The sequence below is a fragment of the Bemisia tabaci genome, chromosome 6 (genome assembly GCF_918797505.1).
Source record: "Bemisia tabaci chromosome 6, PGI_BMITA_v3".
Classification (NCBI taxonomy): Eukaryota; Metazoa; Arthropoda; class Insecta; order Hemiptera; family Aleyrodidae; genus Bemisia; species Bemisia tabaci.
In genome coordinates this window covers 164,868-190,440 of record NC_092798.1, presented here as the reverse complement: position 1 = coordinate 190,440, position 25,573 = coordinate 164,868, and the positions used below count along the sequence as shown (strand labels likewise).

The 25,573-nt window shown below is 37.6% G+C and overlaps 2 protein-coding genes across 4 annotated transcripts in view; both read right to left on the bottom strand.

Moving 5' to 3' along the window:
• The window catches only part of LOC109033900 (neurotrimin), a 482,189-nt gene that overhangs the window by 344,969 nt on the left and 111,647 nt on the right, over positions 1-25,573 (bottom strand). The window lies entirely within an intron of this gene.
• On the bottom strand, positions 17,747-24,387 carry LOC109031432 (uncharacterized). 3 transcript variants are annotated; one of them, XM_072301249.1, is made up of 7 exons: positions 24,165-24,377; positions 22,882-22,987; positions 21,763-22,013; positions 21,298-21,360; positions 19,553-19,681; positions 18,877-19,133; positions 17,747-17,858 (listed from the first exon to the last, which is right to left on the bottom strand). In XM_072301249.1, the coding sequence occupies exons 1-6, from the start codon at positions 24,228-24,230 to the stop codon at positions 19,107-19,109; spliced, it is 642 nt and encodes a 213-aa protein (XP_072157350.1). In that variant the 5' UTR covers positions 24,231-24,377; the 3' UTR covers positions 17,747-17,858; positions 18,877-19,106. The 3 variants fall into 3 exon arrangements, with proteins under 3 accessions (XP_072157350.1, XP_018898487.2, XP_072157351.1); XM_019042942.2 differs by lacking the exons at positions 17,747-17,858; positions 18,877-19,133 and having other exon boundaries at positions 19,142-19,681; positions 24,165-24,387; XM_072301250.1 differs by lacking the exons at positions 17,747-17,858; positions 18,877-19,133; positions 24,165-24,377 and adding an exon at positions 23,477-24,152 and having other exon boundaries at positions 19,142-19,681.

The following is a 25,573-nucleotide window of genomic DNA, read 5'->3' as shown; positions in this document are numbered from 1 at the left end:
ACTCCTGCCGACCTTCTCCAGAAATCCATCTCCGTTGCTCCTAGCATATCCTGTGTGCGTTTTTTCAGCTGCCAAACTTCACATCCATATGTTAATATACTTTTAACTACAGCGTTGTATATCCTCCTCTTGTTATCTTTGGAAATCCGCTGATCCCAGAGGATTCCATTTACATCACTATAGCCTTCCTTGCTAAGGTGTTCCTTTCCCTGATAGCTTGATCCGTCCTTCCATCCTGGGTCAACCGCACTCCCAAGTACTTAAAGTGCTCGCAGCCTTTGATCTGCTGCCCATCCTCCAACTCAATGCTTTGCTGATCACCGCCAAAAGTCATCTTCTCAGATTTGGATATGCTGACTTCCAGACCCCACTTCCGATATAATGCACTTCCAGAAAGGAATGGTGCTGTCTCTAATTGTTTGGTGCTTGGGTCCATTTCCATTAATTTTAATAAATTATTATTATTTTTTTTTTTCAAAAATACAATTTATTTTTTTTAAAAAAAAATCCACACCATGCTCTCCCATTTTTCATTAGCAATTACCACTTCAATGAAACATTACGCAGACATTTAAAGTGTAGAATATGAACAAAAACATAATCTTTAATGGAAAAAAGAAAAAAAATCCCATGCACCTATCGCTACTTAGGAAACGCTGAATTTACGGTTAAAAAAAGGGAGGAGAAGGGTTAATACAGTGAAGTATGAATTTCGGTCAAAATGAGTATAAAGATGCAATTAATGGTACGTTTCATGTATAATTTAACTTTGTCAGTTGAAAAAATCGTTATAAGACAAAAATACAAAATCTTGAAATTCTCGCGTTTTTAGCCGATTTTGAGGATTATTTATAGCGAAAAACGGAAACGCATGATGACATGAACAAAATTGTTCCTTTAAAGTGCCCAAACATATGCTCTTCTGTAAAATTTTCAGAGCCCTAGCTAAATTACGATTTTTTTAAAAAAAAATCGTCAAAATGGGCAAAATTCTGCATTTTGGCCTGTTTCGGGGGGTGATCTTTGGCCTTAAAAATTTTTTTAGAATTTTGTTCTTTAGTGAAATCTTATTTTTATAAGTGGGGTCAACGATTTAGAGGGTACCATCATCAAAATTCGGAGGTGACCCTCTAAGTGGGACACCCTAGCTGGCCGTTCTGACAAACAAAAGCACCTCTGATGGTCGTGTGCCTGAGACCTAATTGCAGCATATTTTCAAAATATTTCGGGTGTAAAATAAATTTTCCTTCAACTACATGTATTTTGATGAAATTAATACGACAATCCGAGAAATTTACCAGCCCCAAAGAACGTTATGAGACAGTAAATAGTGCAACCTAACAATCATGAAAGAGGCGGTCGTGACATGTTAAGCAATAAAAGTTTAGGACGAATCTTAATACATTGCCTTATTAATTTTAGTTCTCAAAACTCGTTAAAAAACTTATTTTCCACTGTATACAGGGTGTCCCAGATCTACCGTACCAGGCCTTTTTTCAGTTAATTTGGGTCGCACGAAGTCCAGGATCGCGGGGATGAATCCCGAATCGACCCCAAGGAATTCGAATTTCATGGTCCCAGGGCTCCCCTGGTGTCCCTTGGGGGGTAAAAGGGGGGTTCGTACTTCAAAAGTCAGGGTTTATGTCGAAATTTTGAAATTATTTCATCGGAATCAGAACGTATGGAAATTTTTAACTTGAATCGACACCAAGAAATCCAAAATCGGCCCATACGGGTCCAAAATACCGACCCCTAAAGGTGGGGGACAGAGCCCCCTTTCAAGAAAAATCAAGTTCCTTAAATTGACGAGGAGACTCGGAAAAAATGTGTATTCATGGGTAATCGACATCAAGGAATCCAAATTTGAGGGTCCTATTGTCCTCAGACACTTTCCTGATATGGAGCAAAGGGGGTCTCTGAATTTTTAAAAAACCGGTGTGGAGGTTACCCCTGTGCCCCATCAGTAAAGTCTCTGAGGACAATGAGACTCTCAAATTTGGATTCCTTGAGGTCGATTACCCATGAATACACATTTTTTCCGAGTCTCCTCGTCAATTTAAGGAACTTGATTTTTCTTGAAAGGGGGCTCTGTCCCCCACCTTTAGGGGTCGGTATTTTGGACCCGGATGGGCCGATTTTGGATTTCTTGGTGTCGATTCAAGTTAAAAATTTCCGTACGTTCTGATTCCGATGAAATAATTTCAAAATTCTGACATAAACCCTGACTTTTGAAGTACGGACCCCCCTTTTACCCCCCAAGGGACACCAGGGGAGCCCTGGGACCATGAAATTCGGATTCCTTGGGGTCGATTATCTATTCATCCCCGCGATCCTGGACTTCGTGCGACCCAAATTAACCAAAAAAAAGGCCTGGTACGGTAGGTCTGGACCACCCTGTATGTAGAGGAAAAATCCTCTCTTTTCTAATAAAATAATTTTTAAGACGCTCGATGCACGCGGCGAGGGAGGGGAGTAAGACGGTCGATGGGCAGGAGGGATGAAGGGGAGTTCAAAGGTCAGAGTTTCAAAAGAGTGGGTATTTACTTTCAGAGGCCTTTGTATAGTCATGGACAGCTATACATACATATGTGGCCCTGTCAAGGCTGACTTCTGTTTGAGGAGAAAATCGTTAAGAATATTTTTTGGTGACAAATTATTATTTAAAACATTGATTTATAATTCAATTAAAATTGTCTGCTCATTAGTCGCCAACGAGAGATTTCGACGATCTCGCTGGCCGCGAAGCGGTCGTGGTGTGCGCACAACGCCCCGGGGCCTGGGCTGCGTAGCGGCCGGTGGGCAGAGCCATCCAATATGGGATTATTTGTCGCACTGTTTACAAATTAAACGTTCATGACAGAATAGACCGTGGGCCAGCAGGGGGTAACCCTCCCCCCCCCCCCCCCCGTGGGAATTTTGAAGATGGTGATTTTCTTGAAGCTCTCAACTAGTAGAATAAGATTTTCCTTGTTTACGCGAATTTTATCGTGGTGGGGGGGAGTAGGCCCCCCCTAAACCCCCCAAAATTGCTCAGAATTCCGACTTTTCCGCGAATTTTCCCACTTTTACCCAAAAAGGCTTGATTTTAGGGCAAAACTCCACGTAACCATTCTGAAAGCTCGTGAAATTCTGATCTAGAAAAGTCTTAAGTGACTTTGACCAGGACCCGCGTTCCCCCAAAATGGGGGGGCTTAAAATGTCAAAATATCTCAATTTTCCGCGAAAATGACCGTTTCGCCGCGATTTCTCGCCAGTAACGCGAAGAAGGTTGGTATTATCGTAAAATCGTTTACCCCTATAATAACAGAGCATTAATTTTTCATTCTAAGGGCGGCCTAACCCCTCGTGAGGGGGAGGGGGGCCCCCCAGCAGTACCCACCCTATAAAAACCGTCAAGATTGGCCGCTTCCTTGAAGTAGCGTTATGCGCAAAAATGGGCGGCAAAATGAAAACAAGTAGCGTTTGTTCTGAGAGAACATCAATGTGGATTCTTGTGGGGGGTGACAGGGGGGAGGGAGGTACATCCTCCTCCCTCCCCCCCCCCCCCCCCAAAAAATAATCACGAAAAACGTTAATTAAACGCGAAAATTCCACTTTATAAGACGACTTCAGGGCTTGTCATTGACACGCTTACACTAACATAATTTAACGAGGGGGGGGGAGGGGTTCACCCTCCCACCCCCTCCCCCTCCCCCAAATAAATAATCACGAAAAAATTTAATTAAACGCGAAAATTCCATACTCTAAAAGGCGCCTTTCAGGGCGTGTCATTGTCACGCTCACACTGATATAATTTAAAGAAGGGAGGGGGGGGGGTGTTAGACATCTTAGCCTCCCCAGCCAACATTAAAAAAGGGTGGGGGAGGGGTAATTTACAAACGTTACTTACTTAATAATAGGAGGGACGGGGAAACCTAGCTGCACTAGGAGAATTTTAAGATTTGAAGGGATACGGAATTAAATCAGGGAACGTAGAGATACTATTTTATTTTTTGGAAATGACTGAAACTGAGGGGAGTTTATTCATGATTGACGGAAATGTACATACTTAAGCTTATGTCAACATTTTTGAAACGTTTGGAGAATAGGCTTAAAGTGTATTGGATCGTTTGCCAAAGTATTCAATCATTCATTTGGTCATAGACAGAAACTGCAGTGATAAATTCATCACAAACATTAAGCGATTATGGGGGGGATTAAGGGATACTTTTTTACGAATGGACCCCCAACCAAAATACCCCGTAGTTTGAAAAGTAATTTAGGCAAGTGTAAAAACAAGAGCCACCTTATCGATCTATTCTCAACTGAATGGAACCGAAAGAAATACACCCAATATACTCACTGGGAAAAGTATATTTAAGGCAAGGAGATGGGTCTAGCCAGTTTACCTCCGCTGACGGTGTGAAAGTTGACTTCATCTTGCAAACTCAATGAAAATCAAACCAATAAGAAGCAAACATTCAAATAATTTTGCTTTTTTCCGAGTCGAACTATCTTGATAACTATTCGTCAATCAGAGTTCACTGCAGTATCTGTCTGTGACCAAATGAATGATTGAATACTTTGGCAAACGATCCAATACACTCTAAGCCTATTCTTCAAACGTTTCAAAAATGTTGACATAAGCTTAAGTATGTACATTTCCGTCAATCATGAATAAACTCCCCTCAGTTTCAGTCATTTCCAAAAAATAAAATAGTATCTCTACGTTCCCTGATTTAATTCCGTATCCCTTCAAATCTTAAAATTCTCCTAGTGCAGCTAGGTTTCCCCGTCCCTCCTATTATTAAGTAAGTAACGTTTGTAAATTACCCCTCCCCCACCCTTTTTTAATGTTGGCTGGGGAGGCTAAGATGTCTAACACCCCCCCCCTCCCTTCTTTCATTTATATCAGTGTGAGCGTGACAATGACACGCCCTGAAAGGCGCCTTTTAGAGTATGGAATTTTCGCGTTTAATTAAATTTTTTCGTGATTATTTATTTGGGGGAGGGGGAGGGGGTGGGAGAGTGAACCCCTCCCCCCCCTCGTTAAATTATGTTAGTGTAAGCGTGTCAATGACAAGCCCTGAAGTCGTCTTATAAAGTGGAATTTTCGCGTTTAATTAACGTTTTTCGTGATTATTTTTTGGGGGGAGGGGGAGGGAGGAGGATGTACCTCCCTCCCCCCTGTCACCCCCCACAAGAATCCACATTGATTTTCTCTCAGAACAAACGCTACTTGTTTTCATTTTGCCGCCCATTTTTGCGCATAACGCTACTTCAAGGAAGCGGCCAATCTTGACGGTTTTTATAGGGTGGGTACTGCTGGGGGGCCCCCCTCCCCCTCACGAGGGGTTAGGCCGCCCTTAGAATGAAAAATTAATGCTCTGTTATTATAGGGGTAAACGATTTTACGATAATACCAACCTTCTTCGCGTTACTGGCGAGAAATCGCGGCGAAACGGTCATTTTCGCGGAAAATTGAGATATTTTGACATTTTAAGCCCCCCCCCCCCCCCCTAGTAGCAGAGTTATATAAAAAATTTGTTTTTAAAAGTATAAACCGTAAATAACCACAAGCTAAAGAATATTCATTGTTTATGTAATGGATGTAAAGTTTTTTAGTTAAAAGTTTACATTATCAATACGCTTTTTATGTGACCCTTAGTATAAAAGTTATATAACCAAATTCAAACAGTGTATAAAATGAATTTTCATTATTCTTCCTGGCTGGTAGCGCACTCTAGTTATGAAGTGTGCAAGTTTTCATATGCGATACTACCAGGTGGTGGATCATCGTAGAGTTGTGACTTACCTTAAATCCGCGGCGTCCTAGTCGGGATTAGAACCCACACCTCGGGATGGAGTTGCAATCCGAAGTCCAGTACTTTACCACCAGACCAGCCAGGCTTGATATGGATGGGCCCCTAAATTCAATCTCTTAACTATCGCAGGCCTCTGAGTCCGTAATATGTTTGTTTATTGACGGATTCTTATGATATTTTACCAGACTTTATTATTTATTATTTATTTATCTATTGTTTTTTATTTAATGATGTAATTTTTTCATTTTCATTTTTTTTAACTCTCTGTCATTTTTTTAGCTCTCTCTTTTTTTTAACTATCATGTTTTTTAACTATCATTTTTTCTAACTCTCTCTATTTTTTTTTAACTCTCATTTTTTTAACTCTCTCTCTCTCTATTTTTTTTAACTTTATAATTGCGTCTTTTTCCAGTTTTAATTATTTGGGCCTTTTTCTAGTTTGAATTTATGTCGATGTATTTATGTTATTTATTTATTATTATTTTCATTTCCTTTTTTCTTTTAAATTTTTATAATATTAATTTAAACATTTTAAAAAAAATTAAAATTTTTAAAATAATATTTAATAATATGTTTAAAATATTAACAAAAATAATTATGATATACTTTAAAAATATTATAAAATATTATTTTAAAAATTTTAATTTTTTATATTTTTAATATATTTTTAAAATGTTTTAAAAATATTCATTGATTGTATTTCAAAAGTATTTTTGAAAATATTTTAAAAATACATGAAAAACATTTTAAAAATATATTAAATTTCAATATTTTTAAAATATTTTTAAAATATTGCTGTCTAACTGGGCAGGGTTATGAGCCAGACACGCTACCAACTGAGGTAACAGGGCTCCTCGGATTGTGTGCCGAAATATCCCCTTTTAACTCGTCTCGGAGCCACTAATACCTCTAATAATACCTATCCCACGCAGTCTGAGAGTCGAGGGTGTTCATTGAAATGAGATCATCATCATCATTCATGAAAATGAGATAGGTTTACGTTAAAGTCATTCAGGTCATTTATATAACAGTTATATTAAGCAAATTAAGCAAAAGGATACTATGCGTATAAAGAAAATTTATAAAAACCCTTCCTCAATTATATGAATTTTATATAAACGTTATCTTCTGAAAATATGAATAATTATTTTCATGGGCATTTTATATAAAACTTATATACACGATACATAAACTTTAGTTAAAATGGTGCTTATATAACCGGTATTAATTCCTTATACGTTTGTTAGGAAGGGGAAAGTGAATCATGCTACTAGGGCCATTTTGGGGGAACGCGGGTCCTGGTCAAAGTCACTTAAGACTTTTCTAGATCAGAATTTCACGAGCTTTCAGAATGGTTACGTGGAGTTTTGCCCTAAAATCAAGCCTTTTTGGGTAAAAGTGGGAAAATTCGCGGAAAAGTCGGAATTCTGAGCAATTTTGGGGGGTTTAGGGGGGGCCTACTCCCCCCCACCACGATAAAATTCGCGTAAACAAGAAAAATCTTATTCTACTAGTTGAGAGCTTCAAGAAAATCACCATCTTCAAAATTCCCACGGGGGGGGGGGGGGGAGGGTTACCCCCTGCTGGCCCACGGTCTAGAAGTGGGAAACTTCCTGCTCACGTTACACTAAAAATCAGGTTACTACAATCAGTGTTATATTTATCAAAGTTTGACTTATCTTCGATATGCGTTTTACCCACTAAATAATCTAATTGCAATTTCTCGTGGGAAAGAAGAAAAAAAATCGGGTAGAATCGCAGTTGGATGGTAAAGTACGCCAGCCCATATTTGAAAAATTACTCAAATCTGATGAAAAAAACACACAGATTGGTGATCCATGGCACTAATAACCCCCCTAGTAGCACAATTAGTGTTTAAAATGTTTCAAAAATGTGTCACTGAAATCAAAAAACATTGTCAACACATTTCATCGAAATATTTTAAACACGTTCAAAATGTTTTCATTCAGTTTTGAACACGTTTCAGACACTTCTCTATGTCAACCCAAAGAGCTTGATGCAAAAACGGCTTTTTTCGCCCCCCCTGTGGAAGTTCTTCAGACTTTGTCTATTGATTACTCATACTCGAGCGCTTCTTTTCCCAAATTTTCAGACCCCCAAAAAATTTTGGGGGGGAGCTAGGGGGGGTGGAAGTCAAAACCTGTGAACCTCGATATCTCTTGAACAAAGAAAGATGTCGAGGTCCGGTTTGGACGAAAAATCGTCTAAAATTGCATACTTTAAGATTCTAAAGGTCGAAATTCCGATATCACATTTTTAAGTCAACATATGTGCTTTTTTCCAGTTTTTAGGTCTGGAAAATTTCTTTTAAACGAAAAATTTACAAAGATTTCAATTTTTTATTTGAACCAAAACCGGTTTTTTAAATTGTTCGTCTTTTTCCGCATCCAACGAGCGGTCCATTAAGCTGGGGAACCAAACGGTTCCGGAGTTATGATCGATTGAAGTTTCCGCTCAACGCGCGCCGACCGATTTCCGCGCGCAAAAAAGTCGGATTTGACTGTTATTAGATCAGATTGAATGTTCAAACTGAGCAAAATGCTTTATTAGGGACTCTTGAGGGTCGCTGAGTTCAGAAATTACCGATACTTCCAAAAAATTCACGTTTTTAAAATTACAGCTCCGCAGCGTTATTTTAGAGGCCCACTGAGCGCCGACCGGCCGCTCAGTGGTCCTGTCCGAAGCTGCAATTTTAAAAACGTGAATTTTTTGGAAGTATCGGTAATTTCTGAACTCAGCGACCCTCAAGAGTCCCTAATAAAGCATTTTGCTCAGTTTGAACATTCAATCTGATCTAATAACAGTCAAATCCGACTTTTTTGCGCGCGGAAATCGGTCGGCGCGCGTTGAGCGGAAACTTCAATCGATCATAACTCCGGAACCGTTTGGTTCCCCAGCTTAATGGACCGCTCGTTGGATGCGGAAAAAGACGAACAATTTAAAAAACCGGTTTTGGTTCAAATAAAAAATTGAAATCTTTGTAAATTTTTCGTTTAAAAGAAATTTTCCAGACCTAAAAACTGGAAAAAAGCACATATGTTGACTTAAAAATGTGATATCGGAATTTCGACCTTTAGAATCTTAAAGTATGCAATTTTAGACGATTTTTCGTCCAAACCGGACCTCGACATCTTTCTTTGTTCAAGAGATATCGAGGTTCACAGGTTTTGACTTCCACCCCCCCTAGCTCCCCCCCAAAATTTTTTGGGGGTCTGAAAATTTGGGAAAAGAAGCGCTCAAGTATGAGTAATCAATAGACAGAGTCTGAAGAACTTCCAGAGGGGGGGCGAAAAAAGCCGTTTTTGCATCAAGCTCTTTTTGTCAAACTGACACCCTATGCAGATGTTTCTGATACCTATTGAGGATGTAGCAAAGTCTCACTGATACGTTTCAGGAACATTTCTGAAACATATTTTTGAAAGGAAGGGTGATTGATGCTCTCCCAAAATGGTTTCAGAAACGTTTCCAAAGCATTTCGATGGTTTTCAAAATATTTCTTACGTTTCATCGAAACATATTAAACACGTTCAGAATGTGTTCATTCAGTTTTTAACACGTTTCAGACACTTCTCTATGTCACCCCAAATTCTTGTGTCGCCTAGGTACGCCGTGGGAAGATGTTTCTGAAACCTATTGAGGATGTTTCAAAGTTTCACTGAATCGTTTCAGCAACATTTCTGTAACATGCGTTTGAGAAACATAGGTTCTGACTGTTCACTATGAAATGTTTTAGAAATGTTTGCATGTTTCAGAAATGTGTTTCTTCGGGGGTTAACTAGAGGCTAAGTATCAAAAATTTTCAGACATTTGTTTTAATAACTAATGTCGCTGTGGAATTAGAACCATCACAACAGGAATCCCTTGATACTAACCATGCCTGAAGGCTGTATCGTTACACTTCATCATTATCAACCTTTCAGAGGGATTAGAACACCTTCACTTTAGGAAAGTATACGTAAAGCGCAATGTACGGTTTCAATATTCTAGATAATCCATAACTTATGAGCTTTTATGGAGATGAACTCGATTCATACAAGAAATTAAACGTGTTTATAACCTCCACGTAATTAAATGTCCAAAAACTATAGCTTGAGACGAAAAATTAAGCTGAAATTTGGTAAAATTGAGAAATTAAACGTTGACGCCCTCTGGTGGATTCAGTTTGAACCAGGAAAAGTTTTAGAAAGGTCCTAGAAATGTTTCTATGTTAATCAATGAAACATTTCTAAAACGTGTCAAAAACATTTTTAAGTGACGTATAAATTCAAACAAAATATTCAAAAAGGTTTTACAGACATTTTGAAAATGTTTTGAAAATGATTTGTTGAAACATTTTCAAAATGTGTTCCAAATATTTCAACTAAAACCACCCATTTCAGATGACATTTATAATTTGTTTTGGAAACGTTTTAACAAAGATTAATGAGATGAAGAAGAAATGTTTGGAAAATAATTTTGACTCAGTTCAACGTAACAAAGATCAAACTAGGTCAAAATGTTTTAAATTTGTTTCAAAAATGTTTCAGATGAAATGGTATTTTTCTAAACTAATACGAAATATTTCTGAAAAATCGCGTAATTTTTTTTTAAATTTGTTTTCAAAACAATTCAAAATTTTGGTAATCACGCATCAAAAAACTGAAAGTAAAACATTTCAAATTTATTTTCAATATATTTTTTAGGTACAAAATTTGGACGTAGGTTTCGGAATAATGTTTTCAAGATAGTTCTGAAACATTTCTATTTTGTTAGCGGCTCTGGTGCTTGCACTAGAGCTGCTATTCCGGACGGTCCCAGCTGGGGAGTATCATTGGACCATGTTACATTGGAGAGACCGCGCGTTGGTTAATGGGAATCGGCGCCATTTTCGGCTATGTTCCTTGTCATGACTTTATTTTATTGCATATTGTTTTATTGTTAGCCAATGCTATGTTGTGTAGTGTATTTTTGGAATCATGGTGATACAGTCAATAATTCAAAACTTGTCTGTGCTTTAATCTCGTGATGGAAAAAATGTACTTTACGTTCAAAATTTGAAAATTTGAATTTTAAAGTTTTCGCGGTTAAGGAAGCTCCAACCACTGGGTTGGAGCTTCCTAGTCATATTACTCGATATCAGCTGATAGCAAACAAAGGTTACCAAGGAAACCGTAAACGTCTAATGCCGTCTGCCCACGTAGCAAATGGGAGGCGAAAATGGAAGTCATCAGTGCATCGTTGAGTGTTGACGCCCGATCCCATTTTCAGACATGTTCACACGTTTTGCTTGCAAAGAAAAAAGGCGGCAAATCAATTTTTATTATTGGACCAATGAGTGTTCTCCAATTTGAGTTTGTAAACATCGTGGTTTCTAGGTTAGGTTTTTGGCTGTGTGATAAATGATATTATGCCGTCTTTGATTTTGTTAAAATGACTCGATATATGTTATTTGATAAACGATTGGAGTTTTGATAAAGTAAGTTGATTTGAATTAAAAATTGTGTCCTTAAAAAATGGATGATGAGGTGATTTGGTTAACATGGGCATTTGTGGTACTTGCGGCGTATTGGGAGTTTGTATGGAAACGACGTGGCAGTAGTCCACACTTTTTACAAGAAACTATTTTGTACAAAGTTCTGTACAAATTTTACACTATTTATACAGTAATATAATACAAAAAAATTATGTACTTTATCACAACTCACATAGCTTCAAAACAAGATAGAAAATGATGGATGCTCAGCCCCGACACATCGATGATCGCGAAATTTGCGCGGCCCGCGCAATTTTCACGTTCAACACTCACCGATGCACTGATGACTTCCATTTTCGCCTCCCATTTGCTACGTGGGCAGACGGCACACAACTACCGTGGCCATCGGGGCGATTATTGAAATGACATCGACTCTATGTCGCCGCTTACGACAAGACATATAGCCCTATCTTAACCGTGTAATATATCGCAATTCGATATTCAAAACCATTACCTACAATTTCAGATATAAAAATGCAAATTTTTTGCAGCCTCGCTAAACGACTTATCAACCATGCATTCCAAAGTTTCTTATCACAGGGCTGTGAAAATATACAATCTAATAAATACAAAATAACCAAATATCTAAAAAGACAAAATTTCAGTTACAGTCAGTTTCAGTCTTATTGTTGCACAAACTAGTTATTTGACAAAAAAAGAAGATGATCACTCAATTGAAAGAAATTGGCGCCCAATCACAACGACAAGTTAAAAAAAATACTGTGGGAGAAATTTTTTAGGATGCGGACCTCCAAAGAGCCTTCAAAATTAAAAGTATACAACAAGTGATAGTGCCATGCATTCTGCATATCAAGGGCCAATACACATTTATACACCGGCTACGTAAATCTGCTAAGTTACAAAACATGAATCGACAGTTGTCGGATTGTACATCAGTGACAAAATGTGTCTAGGCCCTCATTCTTGACTACAACTACTGTCGCCAGAGCCGCTCTCCGACGCGAATGCGTTGGAGCTTCCTGCTTGTTTCATTTTTTACAGCCGCAATTTATTTCAAATTTCTTTCTAATATATTTTGATTTTAATTGTTTTAATTTTAAAAAAAACGTTTTTAAAACGATTCAAAGTATCAATGAAACCTCTGCAAAGCTTCGTGTCAATTATATATTTCAAAAATATTTCTGAAACGTTTCAGTGAGATGACACAAGTTAGACATCTATGAGATGTTTCTAAAATATTAGTGAAACGGGTTGTGCTACTAGGGCCGTATTTTGTCTCATCATGCTTTAGTAACTTTGCATACATTTACTTACTCAATTTTTACATTCTTAGACCAACTCGGAGGTTTAGAAAATATTTGTGAACATTTGAATATCTTCTTTATCGGGAAAAGTGCGCAATTCGCGCACCAAGTTCGAGGGGCTTTCTCATGATAAAAACCGCACAAGTGCAAAATGATTGCGCAAATGATTTTTAATATTATTAGCTAACACGTTTGCTATATTTGATCGGCATAATGCGGTTAAAAATGTCTGTGCCGAGCAGTTTTGTGGGAAAAGGGCGTAGGTATCCACCAAAATTTAAAACAAATTTATATATTGCCCAATTGCTCCGACCTTCCTCGTGTGACTATTGTCATATTATAGATGGTATGCAGAACATTGGATGATTATTTTGTACAGAAACATGAAAAATTTTCGCAGAGATCACGCTTCATCACATTTTCTCGAAATGGACGTCTTGCAGTTAAACGCTCTTCTTCAAATAAGTCGGTCAGTTTGGAGGGGTTCGTTACAAAGACTCCTGTTTGCATATTCCCTCGACAAAAGTGTGGCACTCTCGCAAATCACTGCCACGAATTTTCTTCTCTTCTCTTGTAGTCCTTCGAAGAGAATAGGTGAGACTCTCAGAAATAAAAGGGCCGAATCACTGACGATAATTCAATATATTCTGTAGAGTAGAGGGGAGTTCATTTAGCGTCTCCCATCTGTTCGTGCACTTGGACTCCAGTCGAGAAGGAATACACCTTTGAGCTCATTCCAATTTTCTTGATTTAAAATGTTTGGCGAGAAACGGGAGAGCTTTGAAAATCACTTGCATGACCTGTACCAGTGACGGACCTGGGCAAAGGGCCAAAAGGTTTCAGAAGCCCCCCCCCTCCCCTACCGCAGCATTCCAACTGCATTTTCTCGATAACAGAAGCAGGAGAAAGTTCAAACTTAACCGCAGAGATTTACTTAAAACTTTAGAAATCATACTCCTTCGGAGTATGAACATAAAAGTTGGCGATGAAGACTCTTAGACTATTTCCAAATTATCTTAAATAATGGACAAAATTATGACGAAACTGAACAAATCCGGAGAGAAAATGCGGCGCTTCCAAAGCTCTGCTCCTTTCATACTTTTAATTTCTATGCAGTGAAAATTTAACTGAATATTATAAGGAAAAATTAAAAATTTCAGAGACTATCCATGATGACTTTAATAAAATGTTATCAAAAAGGAGTTTTGCAATATCACAACGTTTTCTCATTTTAACATTGATATGATCTACTTCATAAAAATTCTGAGAAATGCTTGAGATTTGTAAACAGCGTAGCACTCAAAACACACACGTGGCCATCAACAGGAACATAATTTAAATCCTCGAAGATGCTTCAATTTTTAGATGAACATTTATCAAGAGTGGCGGTAGCCACCCCCGGTCGAGGAAAATGACGTCCTACTGAAGTCCCGATAACAAACGGGTGGCCGACACTCTTAGTCACAGGCAACTCCCTTAACTTGAAAATTGATTCGATTGCCATTCGACTGCAGCCCAAACGACGGCACGGATTCCTACGATCTTGGTGTCTACGGACGCATCTCAATTAGGACTACAAAGTGGAAGAGTTTCAATAAGATCCATTGAGTTTTCAAAAAGTTATAAGCACTTAATGACCCAAAACAAGGAAAATTTTACTTTTTACTTTGCCGGGAAATTTGAATTTCAAGAATCCAGGGTACTGAGAAAGTCACTCAAACTCCGCGATAACGGTAAACCTTAGACCCATAAAAGTGGGTACCTAAAGAATCGCCATGTTACCGTGTGTGCCGCTTTTGACTTTATTTTAACATTCCAAATGTTTTAGAAGAGAAATTACGTAAAAACGACTAAACTGACTGCCGACCTCCCCGTCAAGACCACCTTTCACAGCAGATTTCTCGCTTACACGTTGGCCGATTCCAGTGAAACCTACAAAGGATCAAGGTTGAGGATATGAGGATTTCATTTCTACCACATTTAATAGGGCTTCATCGCACGGATAATTCAGCATCGGCTAATATCTTTCACAATTTTAGCTGTATCTTTTGAATTTAGAGAAAAACCGGTAGTGGTTCACTAGTGGTTCAATGCTATTGGTTGATTCCGTTCAGTTCTGCCAGTTCAGCTCGAGTTTCGGGAACGAAATGAAATTCCCCTGGTCGGTCGTTACCAGCCTCCAACTAGTTGTATGAATAGATTTATACCTAATTTGGATAAGAGTTTAATTCTTTGTAGATGCTAACTACTATATTTACATATTCATATTATTACGTCTCACGTGTTCTACTGGAGCCCGATATACTATTACCTTAGTTTCTCTTGAAATGTTCAAGTGGTATCTTTATTTTTTTATTGAACGAATATGTGACAAATTTTTAAGTGAGGTTATGTCGTCATGTTTATGTCAGTACCTGACCTAAGCGATAGATGTAATTCAGGTAAATTACGTTAACGAAATTACACCGAAATTGTGCCAAACTCTAAAGAGGAAGCAGCATTTACATCACAGAATGCATGCTCGTGACTGAAGTCTAAAAATTACTGGAATATGAGCCTCGGCCTTCACATGCGACTGTCACTGAACTTCGACCGAAATTTATTCGCTCTATATCTTGCCATCAACCTATGTGCTCTGGAGTGATTATGCTTCTCTGATGTGTATTTTATTGACATTAAGAACATGTTTCCTTATTTATCTTGGAATCCTCCTATCTCTTCTACCGTTCTTGTTACGCAGGGCTTGCGTACCTTAGTATGTGAGGCACAATTTCATCCCTTTATGGAACAGTGCAATCATAGATCAACTTAATGTCACACAATCAAAGATCTTAGACTGTGAGCATTTGCTCAAATTGGTTTCTTCTGAGTCTCTTTGATTTTGCGTCAGGAGTTGTTAGAAACATCATTTTGCCCAACAATAGTAACAAGGTAACAAAAGTAACAGCTCATGCCTTCTGAAGTGATTGCGTTTTTTTTAAGTGCATGTTATTGGCATGAACGCCATGTTCTTTGCATGATTAGTCTTGGGAAACCCCTCCTCTTACCGTTTTGGGAACCTCAATTACTTGGACATCGGCAGCAGTTGTTTATCTGGAGGAGTAACGTTCAATTCTACCTACCACCTCTCTGTTTAGTGTAGTCATTTAATCAACTTATTGTCACAAAATCAGAGATCTTTGACTGTGGGTTTAAGCTCCCATTTAACTCTTTCAGAGACTCTGATTTTGCGTCTACAGTTGCTACAAGCATCGTTCATTGCTCCTGACATTATTTAGGATACAATTTTGTGAAAGGTATGTACACGTTCTATTTTCTTAGCTTGAAGATATAAGTAATTATGGGTGATAACGTCACCTCTAAATATAAAATTAACTCGCAGTAGCAATAGAGCGGCTTGAAAGATAGTCACAGCCAAGCAGAGACTCTCACAGGTTGCCGAGTATGAAAATTCGAGTCGGTTTCAACAAAAACACCTACTACGTATTTCCCTGGCTTACTCCACCTTACTTAATGATCCAAATCATCTTTTCGCTTCATTTTTGAGTTATGCCTGGTTCACATGCTGGCTGAATAAGGTGATCGCTCAGTCCTCCGATCCTGTTATCAACTATTGAGAGGTCTAATTTGGAGCCATCCATGATTCAATTTACAGTGTGAGAAATTGTCTGGGACAGCAGGAATTGAAGAGCACACTAACTAATAGTCGACGAGAAAGTTAATGAACTTGAAAATTAAAATGAACTTGGGGCTGCACGAAAAATCAACTTAAAAACCGACTTACAAAAGAATGCTGCATTCTCCTTTGCATTAAAAGGGAACAAAGTAATTGAACTTCATTCTCAATTAGTTTACCCCATTTTAGACACCTACTTGACAGCGATGCAAATTTTCTAAAGAAATAAAGGCCCTAATACTTAGGAGCAATGTTTCGCCCCTGTAACAGGGCATATAAATTTTTCTAGTTTAAGCTGTTGCATTGTGTTGAACTAAGGGAAATAATAACATTAATAATCATGCCACTGAAACAGAAGGTAACATTGAATACATTAGGCAAATAGTATGAACTCTGGTAACAACTATTGCCAATCTCTAGGTTCCTAGCTATGGTAAAAATCCGCAAGTACGCTTATTCTGCAAGAAACCTCAGAGGTCTAACCATTTTTTAATTCACATGAAATACTTACTTCTTTATTGAGAAACGATGAGGTACCTGAACGAAACATAATTGAGAAACGATGAGGTACCTGAACGAAACATAATCTTGCCATCTGAAAATTGCCTTTCTCTGAAAACACCTTTGCAGGCGTATAGCAGAAAGAACATTTTCCACCATTTGGATCATCAGACTTAGGTACAGAAGCGATCTCAGGGATGAGAGTTGGTGGCTTAGCTTGCCTCCTTACTCCCGCACCTCCCTCAAACGTCTGAGCATTGGCTTGAAGGATAAGTAATTCTCCAAATTCTCATTGCTCCTGGATTTGAGAGAATGTTTCTTTTTCCCTTCTTCAAGGTAAAATTATAAATAAAAATAAAAGTTAACGCTTTCTACATCTTTCATCTTAAATATATGGTCTGACTAAATTAAGCCTTCATACTAATTTCTAGCTGATGTTTCAAGGGAATAAATATGGAAAATTAAATTTTGAAAAACGCCTATCTCTATTGAAACTTTAAAATAAGCAAATCATAGTCTTCCAATTTTCTGTAAGTAACTACTATATATACAATTGAAGAAGAAAAATCACAGTGATTTCCTAAGTGCAGAAAAGCCATCGATTATTTCAAGAAAAACTGTTGATTTAATTTCATCTAAAAAAAAAAATAAAATGACTAAGTAAAATAAGGTCGAAGATTTTTTTACGTTGCAAGCTGAAATACACACTATTCAACTCTACACATCCATGTAGAAAATCCTCTTTAAAAGAGATCGTAAGAAATATTACGTGTATGTAATGAAACTACAAAATCCTCCAGAAAACCTTCAGATTTAAAGGAGTAAAGAGTCCGCCCAAAGTCTTAAACTTGTTGAACCAAATCTTTTTCTTATTGCGTGTATAAAAAAATGAAAACTGTTAAAGAGATGATATGATGATATTCTACGTGAGATAATGATGAAAGAAGAGGAAGAAAGAATACATTGCTTCATATTCATTTCATTTATTAATATATATTGAAGGAAAAATAAATTGATAAGAAAAATCAATTGAAAAGAAAAAACCAAAAGCAAAGGAATCATCAGCGTTTGCGTCCCCCCTGAAACAAAGGATCAAGAAATGAGGAAAATTAATTTTTAGATAAAATATTTGTTACATAATGAGTATATAAATGAGAATATATAAATTTTCAAACCAATTTTAATGCAATGGCAACTGAATATTCATGATCTATCCAGTCACGATTTTCCTGTGCAATTTGAGTAATCAAGAGATTTCACCGAGAGAAACTCAACAATAATGTAGAGAAGTGAGCAAATAGGCACATCTATGCTATCCATTTTATCACCCATTCACAATGTAGACCGACTGTTCATCAATGTTGCCTCTCACTATGTAGAATCTTGCGATGTTGCGTCTCACTACACTATGTAAAATCTTAAAAACCAAGTAGGTATGTTTTCTCTACTTCTGAAGGGACACCTTTTTTTATACACATACACATAAATTGCCTATACATCCCTACTAAATGACTCCACAATTCATATGAAAAAGACATAATATGGGAAGTAGGAGAAAGCAGATGCCCAAAAATATACAAAATTAGAAAAAAAACACACTGCAAAAATAATAATAATAAAAAAAAAAAAAAAAATTGAATTAAAAAAGGCGACCAGAACAACAACTTTTGAAGCGTGCAAGGGCAGAAAATCCTCAAGAAAAAGTGATAATGTGGGAGAAAACGCAGGCAATGTAATAACTGTTAGATAGTGAAGAAGCCACTCTCATATTATACAGCTCACTACAGTTGGAAATCCATAAAATGTAAGATATGAAGGAAGCCACCCTGGTATAAACACTGCGACACGGTGGAACTCCAGGGCCAGGAGAAAAAATCAAAAAGTTAGAGGAATCTAATGAGAAAAATTTTAATCAAAGGACCAAACAACCAGTCAGGGAAGCGGGAAAAAAGAATGATCAATAAGTAAATCACCGAGTGAAACTGGAAAAAAGGAAATTATTTACAGCATTATCATCATTCCAAGCCTTAAATCCACTCCATTTATGATAAGGGTGATGCAAAGCCTGTTATCTTTACATCACATTTCCTTTCTTACTTGCAATCATGTCCCGCTCAATGTTGAAGTACTAATGCAAACGTTGACCGTACAGTAAGGAAAGATCCGCCATGGCTTATTGTTAACCTCCCAGCCAATTAGGTATGGCCTTGTTTCAGTTCCCATTGTCCGACTGTGTGCCATGAATGTGAGTTGTAAAATTAAATAAGAATTATTTAAAGTTCTCGATGCGATGATATTGACAGGAAAAATTTGGTATGAAATACCAATCATCCCGCTGGTGCTGCTATGGAAAGCTGGAATAAATCAAAGTCTTTCGTTGTATTAATTTGTAGCATTCGTTACCACCAAGGTAACTGAAAATCATACCTGAAATATTGTGGATAGCACAATTTGGAAGACCAAAAAAAGAAATTTTACTGTTTTCATCTTTCGTACGGAATCCAAATCTTATGTTGCTGTTCAAAAATAGTACAAATTGCCACCAACTCTACTTTTCTCACGGCAGTATTTCTCCAATACAACCTTTCCCTCAAAAATGACTTATAATTACTTTCTTTGCCTTCAAAACCGTGATGCTGAACTGCAAGAGGGGGCGTTTCTTTTTTAGAGACACTTCTTATACAAAAAGCCACTTGTAGAGAGACCCTTAACTAATTCTTTCCTCATATTTATGGGAAGAAAAGTAGTCAAGATGAAATAACAATCGACTTACTCGTTTTTTCTTTAAGGGGGGGAACGCCTCCTTTTTGGGAACCTGAACCTCCTCCTTCTTGGGAACCTGAACCTCCTCCTTCTTGGGAACCTGAACCTCCTCCTTCTTGCCTTCCTCTTGTGCAGTTTCCTGAAAGCATGAAAATAAAATAAATGTAACATTACTTCTGTCGAATACACCTGCTCGCTGCTGAGGTTGAAAAAATGGTACCAAGGCCTGTAACCATAGTCAGTCATATTGAACAAATTATCCATCTAAGCATAAGTATTAAGAAGTGAGTCGCCCTTTTTGATTCAATAACAGACTCCTGCCTGTTCTTGAACTCCAGTCAAGTATTAAAAACAATTGAATAACTAATAACTGGAAGCTAATTTCAAATTTTCAACTTTCCTTAGTTTCTTCATGGCATGAAAGAGCTTTCTTAAATTCCTAAAACATGGTTCGTGCAGCCTCAAGTTGAAAAAAATCAATCACTTTTCAAGCATTTTTTAAGGAATTTTCAAGCCCTTTTTCTTAATTTTTCCCTAGGCGTACGGTTCTGGCCCTGCACCTATCGTAATTTTTGATAGTGGAATTTTGTCTGTCTTACTTCCCTCAGCTTCTTTTAAATCATTATCCTATGTTTACAAGGTAACTTGTACCTATTTTGGTGTTCAACGACGTGTAGTAGGTGGGGAAATAATCTAGTTCTGGTTTCCGAAAGTAGGTGAAAGTTTCAAGGTGCAGGGCAGCGGTGAAGGCTTGTAGGTGTGAATTGAACCACTGGAAATGAAGGAGGAGTAAATTTCGAGCGCTATTCAAGCATCCTTCCTAAAAATCAAGCACTTTCAAGGCCTTGAAAAATAATTTCAAAATCAACCACTTTTCAAGGCTGCATGAAACATGCAAAAATCATAATGACTAGAAAACAATTGACTAACAACACCAAAACAATAGTAACATGAAACCTTTGCTTTTAAACTAGACAGCTTCAAAATAAGAATGGGTCTGTTGCAAGCATTAGATATACAACCAACTGATAACATTTATTATGAAGGGAAAATTTGCTCGAAAATCATGTTGGGCACAACAAAAAATTCTGAAATCCACTCCTTCCCCCAATCTGCATAGTTTGTAAACGCTTTTTCAAATTTTCCGAGTATAAGGGTAGTTTTTCTTGGTGGCTGGCAGCCAGGATGGCCTGAAGAGAGACCTAAGCTCGAGTTAACAAACAATCTTGGAAACTGCTATGAACTCTCCTTCTAAGAAATCCGAATGATTTCAATTCGTTCAAAGCTTTACTTTGCAAAATAAAGAAGTAAAAGGAAATAAACCCTTGAAAACAAGTGAGATCATACGATAGAAAAAGTTAGTGAATCGTTTGTTTACTTAGGGTAGTTCTTTCTTACTCCTCGGCACAGGCAAACTTGGTAGGTGGTGACTGAGAAAAACTGCCTGCAGCCGCGGGAAACTTGGAAAAGCGTATTACAAACTAAGCAAACTAAGGAGCCGATTTCAGACTTTCTTCATGTGTCCAATATGATCTTCGAGAAAATTTACCCTTACCGACTGCATTCAGTTGGTTGTATCTCTCGCGTGCAACAGACCCATTGCCCAGTTTTTCATTTTTAAAAATATTTGCAACAAAACTGTTGCGATTTTTCTTTCATAACCCACAATTCAATTTAGTTCCTTTTATTTAGTTATTCAACCCTAGAGTTGCTTTCCCATGAATAGGGTGGTTCATTTTCAGTCAAAACTCTTACCGTTACTTCTTTGTCTTGATATCTTCGTTTAAAGTCGAGGAACTCTTTAAAAAGGTTTTCGTTCTGAAAATAATGAAAACACAAACACATTAAAAAATTAGTAAAAAGCAATTAAAATATTATTATTCTACCACAATTAGTTGCCTATCGATTTGAATGTTTCCTGAAAAATTCTAAATTAATGTCGCCTAACAGAGACTTTGACCACCTTAATCAGCACAAAATTTTTCTTATCTCAACACAGGCCATGCGTATTAATCTACCACAATTAGTTGCCAGGGAATTACCTATCGATTTGGATGTTTCTTGAAAAATTCTAAATCATCAATGTCACATAACACAGACTTCGACCACCTTAATCTGCACAAAAATTTTCGCATCTCAACACAGGCCATGCGTACAAACATTATTAGAACAGCACAGTTTGGAAGAAGAAATCTATTATTTGTCAAGAATTATCAATACCTTTGCCACCTCTGTTACGGGCCCTGGGGCCTCTGGCGCTGGTACTGCTGAGGGAGGTCCTGAGGCTTGTGGGCATGGTGATGGATAATAATACCTTGGGTAGTACCCATAGGGGTACCAGCCTTGTAGTGGCTGGGATGTGGGTGGCGGAGGTGGGGGGATAATTGGTGGCTGCGTTGAGGGTGGCGGTGGCGGTGGGTTTGCTATCTCTGTAACTTGTTGTATAATAGTTTTGTCATCCAAGTCATTGACTGAAACAAATTTAAAAATTCAGCATTAAAATGAGTCCTGAAGAATAGCATGGATTTAAATATATTGTAGTTAGTCTCTACTATTAATCCCAAATCATCTCTTATTGCAAAGTTCGACTCTCAAATCGATTCTACTACATCAGGGTGGGTGTCTACTAAAACTGGCTAGCCGAAAATCAGTACTTTCACAACAGGTTTTTCAGTATTCAGTACATTCCCGAGAAATTCAGGAACTCCTCAACAGAAAAATTTAGTACTTTTTCAGTACTTCTAGTTGACAGAATTTGAAAAATTTTGAAAATGTGAAATTTAAGCTCGAGTGGCGACAAAAATGACGGCGACAAAATTTCATTCATGCTTTGAAGATTAATTGGCAACACAATCGCCATCTTGCAAGCAAGGACACCCACAAAGGAGTGCATACTTTCCAGGCTTCATTAAAAAATTTGCGGGGTATGAAGGAAAAAATTCCGGGCTTTCCGGAAATTCTGGCTCAGTAAACACCCTGGGTGTACATTTTGCAATGAAAAATTACTAATTCTGGCTCATATTGAGCGACAACGCAATACTATATGTTTTCTTAGGTGGATAGGTGCTCCTGAAGCACCTAGAGTAAAAGAGCACCTAGAGTAAAAGAGCACCTTGGAGTTCCTTCCAAAGATAGGAGTTCCTTAATGGATAGTTGAAATTGGTTACCTACTTAGCCATTGAAGTAATTAGTTCAGTTCAGTATACTTCGAATGCATGTATTTTATACTTTCTTCACTATCGCGATTTTTCAAGTACCTACCTACATTCAACACGGAATGATAGGAAAAAATTACTTTCTTGCATCAAACGAAGGTAAATTTAGAGCTTCAATACTTACCAAGCATACAGGAAATCAGTACAGCAGGTACATTCCTGATTTTAGAATCTTCAAGCTTTCGCTTAATTTTGGTTATTCTTTGAGAGTGTAAGTCTCCCTTAGATCTCTGAAGAAAAAATAAAAACGTTTATGATCATACATAGACTAATACATCAAGTAGGTAGTGTTTTAAACGCAATTGCAAGAAAAAAACTAAACTATGTGTGAGTTAATTGTGGATATTACTTCATTTATACATTACAATTTAGTCATTGAAATGCCATAATCATAGAGTACATAGAGTCGTAATGTAAATGGGAGAGCTGGCGCCATGTTCTGCTTGACGAGTTCCAAGCCCGGTGTGCGCCGAGTTCGGGTCACTTTTTCGATACAAGTTCGATCCAAAATGGCGGTGCCGAATACGTGGTGATCCCTATCTTCTTTGTTTACATCGGATGGCTGGGTACTCGTGTATCGCAAACTATCGATTATGTATCGAATTAGTGACCCGGCGTCACACAGGAGTCTCGGAATTCAGGAGCTGGAAAATGCTTAAATGTGGCGCCAGCTCACCCACTTACATTACAACTCTATGTACTCTATGGCCATAATTCACTTAAGGACTTATTGAAAACGAAACATTTCAATTGCAAGGAACACTAAGACCCATTTCAGTCAAGGTACACTCAACTACAGGTATTAACAAAAAATGGAATTTCAGAAAGTTGTTGAAACACGTATATTTGATAACATCGAATGGTATGACTGCGATGAACTGCGTGGCAAAGCCAGTGCGACTAGCATACGTCACTTGATGGCCTATCTTCTCAGCGCTGCCACTTCGACACCCCGTCTGTCCATACCTGTAGTAGAGTGTACCATGCATTTCAGTCACGGTTTGAATAAGAGGTTCAGAGGAAAGGTTATGTTTGTTTGTAATTGACCAACCATGTAGACACTGATACAGTCTCCTCCATCAAAAATATTCTGATGGGCCATAATTCTCTAAGCAAGCTGATTACAAGGGCACGGCAGTATTGTTAGCACCTCTTTGAACAATCCATTTGTTATTTCTTCTCTCTTTCATCAATGAAAATGTTCCGCCAAGCGAACAATAGAAATGACGGCTATTCTTTTCAAGACACCTCGGGAGGGATCCATGTAGAATAGAAGATGTGAATCAACTCCTGGCTGTGGTTCGTGGCCAAAAAGAAACGCTAATTCGGCCCTGATTTCGGAGAAAAAGTTTTGCCATAATAGAAGATTCGATTGGTTCTGAAGTAAGATTTTACGATCATACTTACTTTTGGGATGAGGCAGTCGAATTGTCCTTTCTCTCTCCATTTCTTTCTCTCTCCTTTGTCTTCCATCACGAATTTAAAAATAAAATACTTTAGCTAATAGCTAAGCACACAACTTTCTTGTCTTCACTTCACTTCACAAGCAGTACAGTACTAAGTACACTCCGGCGCAACAAGCAAAACCAAGCTGCCAAAAGTCCGCCGAAAAAGATGTCTTAGTACCAACATGATGTTTTCCACTTTTCCAACCAACGGAACACACTATCCGGATCCGGGACACATAGGTTCAAGGGGCTCCCTTCCCCCTGATCTTTATCTGGCGTCTTTTTTTACATAAATTTTACGATGATTACATTATTATTCATTAATACATCATTACGTAGATCAACAGCAGTTCTGTAAACTTTTAATAAATTATTACACATCTTTCAGTGAAGAATCGATTGTGGTTGCCACCTTGTTAATGACGTAGTTTCTCGTCAACCAATGAACACTCGAGTCGTCCTAACTAGAGTAGCGTCTTTCGAAATTAATTTCTGATTGGCTCCTTTTTTTACGTTTCCTCTGTTGAACCCATTGTTGAACCGCGGAACGAACAAGACAGCAAATAGAAACCAACAACAGGAACAAAACATAACCTGATCACTGATTTTAAGATTAAATCCATTTTCATTTTCACACAAAGAAAAATCATTTTAACCAATTTTGATTTAAATAAAGAAAAATCTACTCTTGTTGGTGCATTTCAAACGGTGTTCGTACTTTTTTTATTATCGTTTTGTCATATAAGATAAAACGACACGTTGATTTCATCATATTTTCCTCATTCCGTCTCCTTCTAGTGAAGTTTGAGTGAACACTGTGTCACTGTGCCATTTCTTTATAGTCTATTAATTCTATTAGTGATCTATTAATTATTTGTGCCTTCGTTAATTAGGTAAAATATCTAAGCTTTATTACATTCCATATTCTGCTTGAGAGAGGAAGTACACTCAACTTTCCAAGTCCCTTTTCTAACACTTGGATAACGTGTCTCCTCGTTTCTCTGGAAAAGAAACCTATTTTTCCTACTTTATATGAGTTAGGACTCTCTTCTTTGTGCCAATCCATTTGTGGGCAAGATCCCACAAGTTGAGTTTTACTCTTTATACACATATTTTGCTATGATATAAGTTGAGACCTTTCTCTCTATACTGCGCATTTTATCTTGTCCCATAAGAAGAGTTTCTTTATGCAAAATACCTGCACTTGTGTAATTTGAGTTTCTTGCTCCTTACACTCACCACTTCTTATCGCATAAGTTGAGTTCGCTCTTTATGCAAATAATTTCTAATCGTATAAGTTGAGTTCGCTCTTTATATGCATTATCTCTCATCGCATAAGTTGAGTTTCACTCTTTATGCAAATAATTT

What these genes read in the sequence shown, in the direction of transcription:
- LOC109031432 (XM_019042942.2), bottom strand. Translation starts at nt 24,230, where the DNA reads ATGGAAGACAAAGGAGAGAGAAAGAAATGGAGAGAGAAAGGACAATTC. An exon ending in TCGACTGCCTCATCCCAAAA is followed by an intron (nt 22,988 to 24,164) that starts GTAAGTATGATC and finishes TTTTTTCTTCAG; the next exon opens with AGATCTAAGGGAGACTTACA. An exon ending in ACTGATTTCCTGTATGCTTG is followed by an intron (nt 22,014 to 22,881) that starts GTAAGTATTGAA and finishes AATTTGTTTCAG; the next exon opens with TCAATGACTTGGATGACAAA.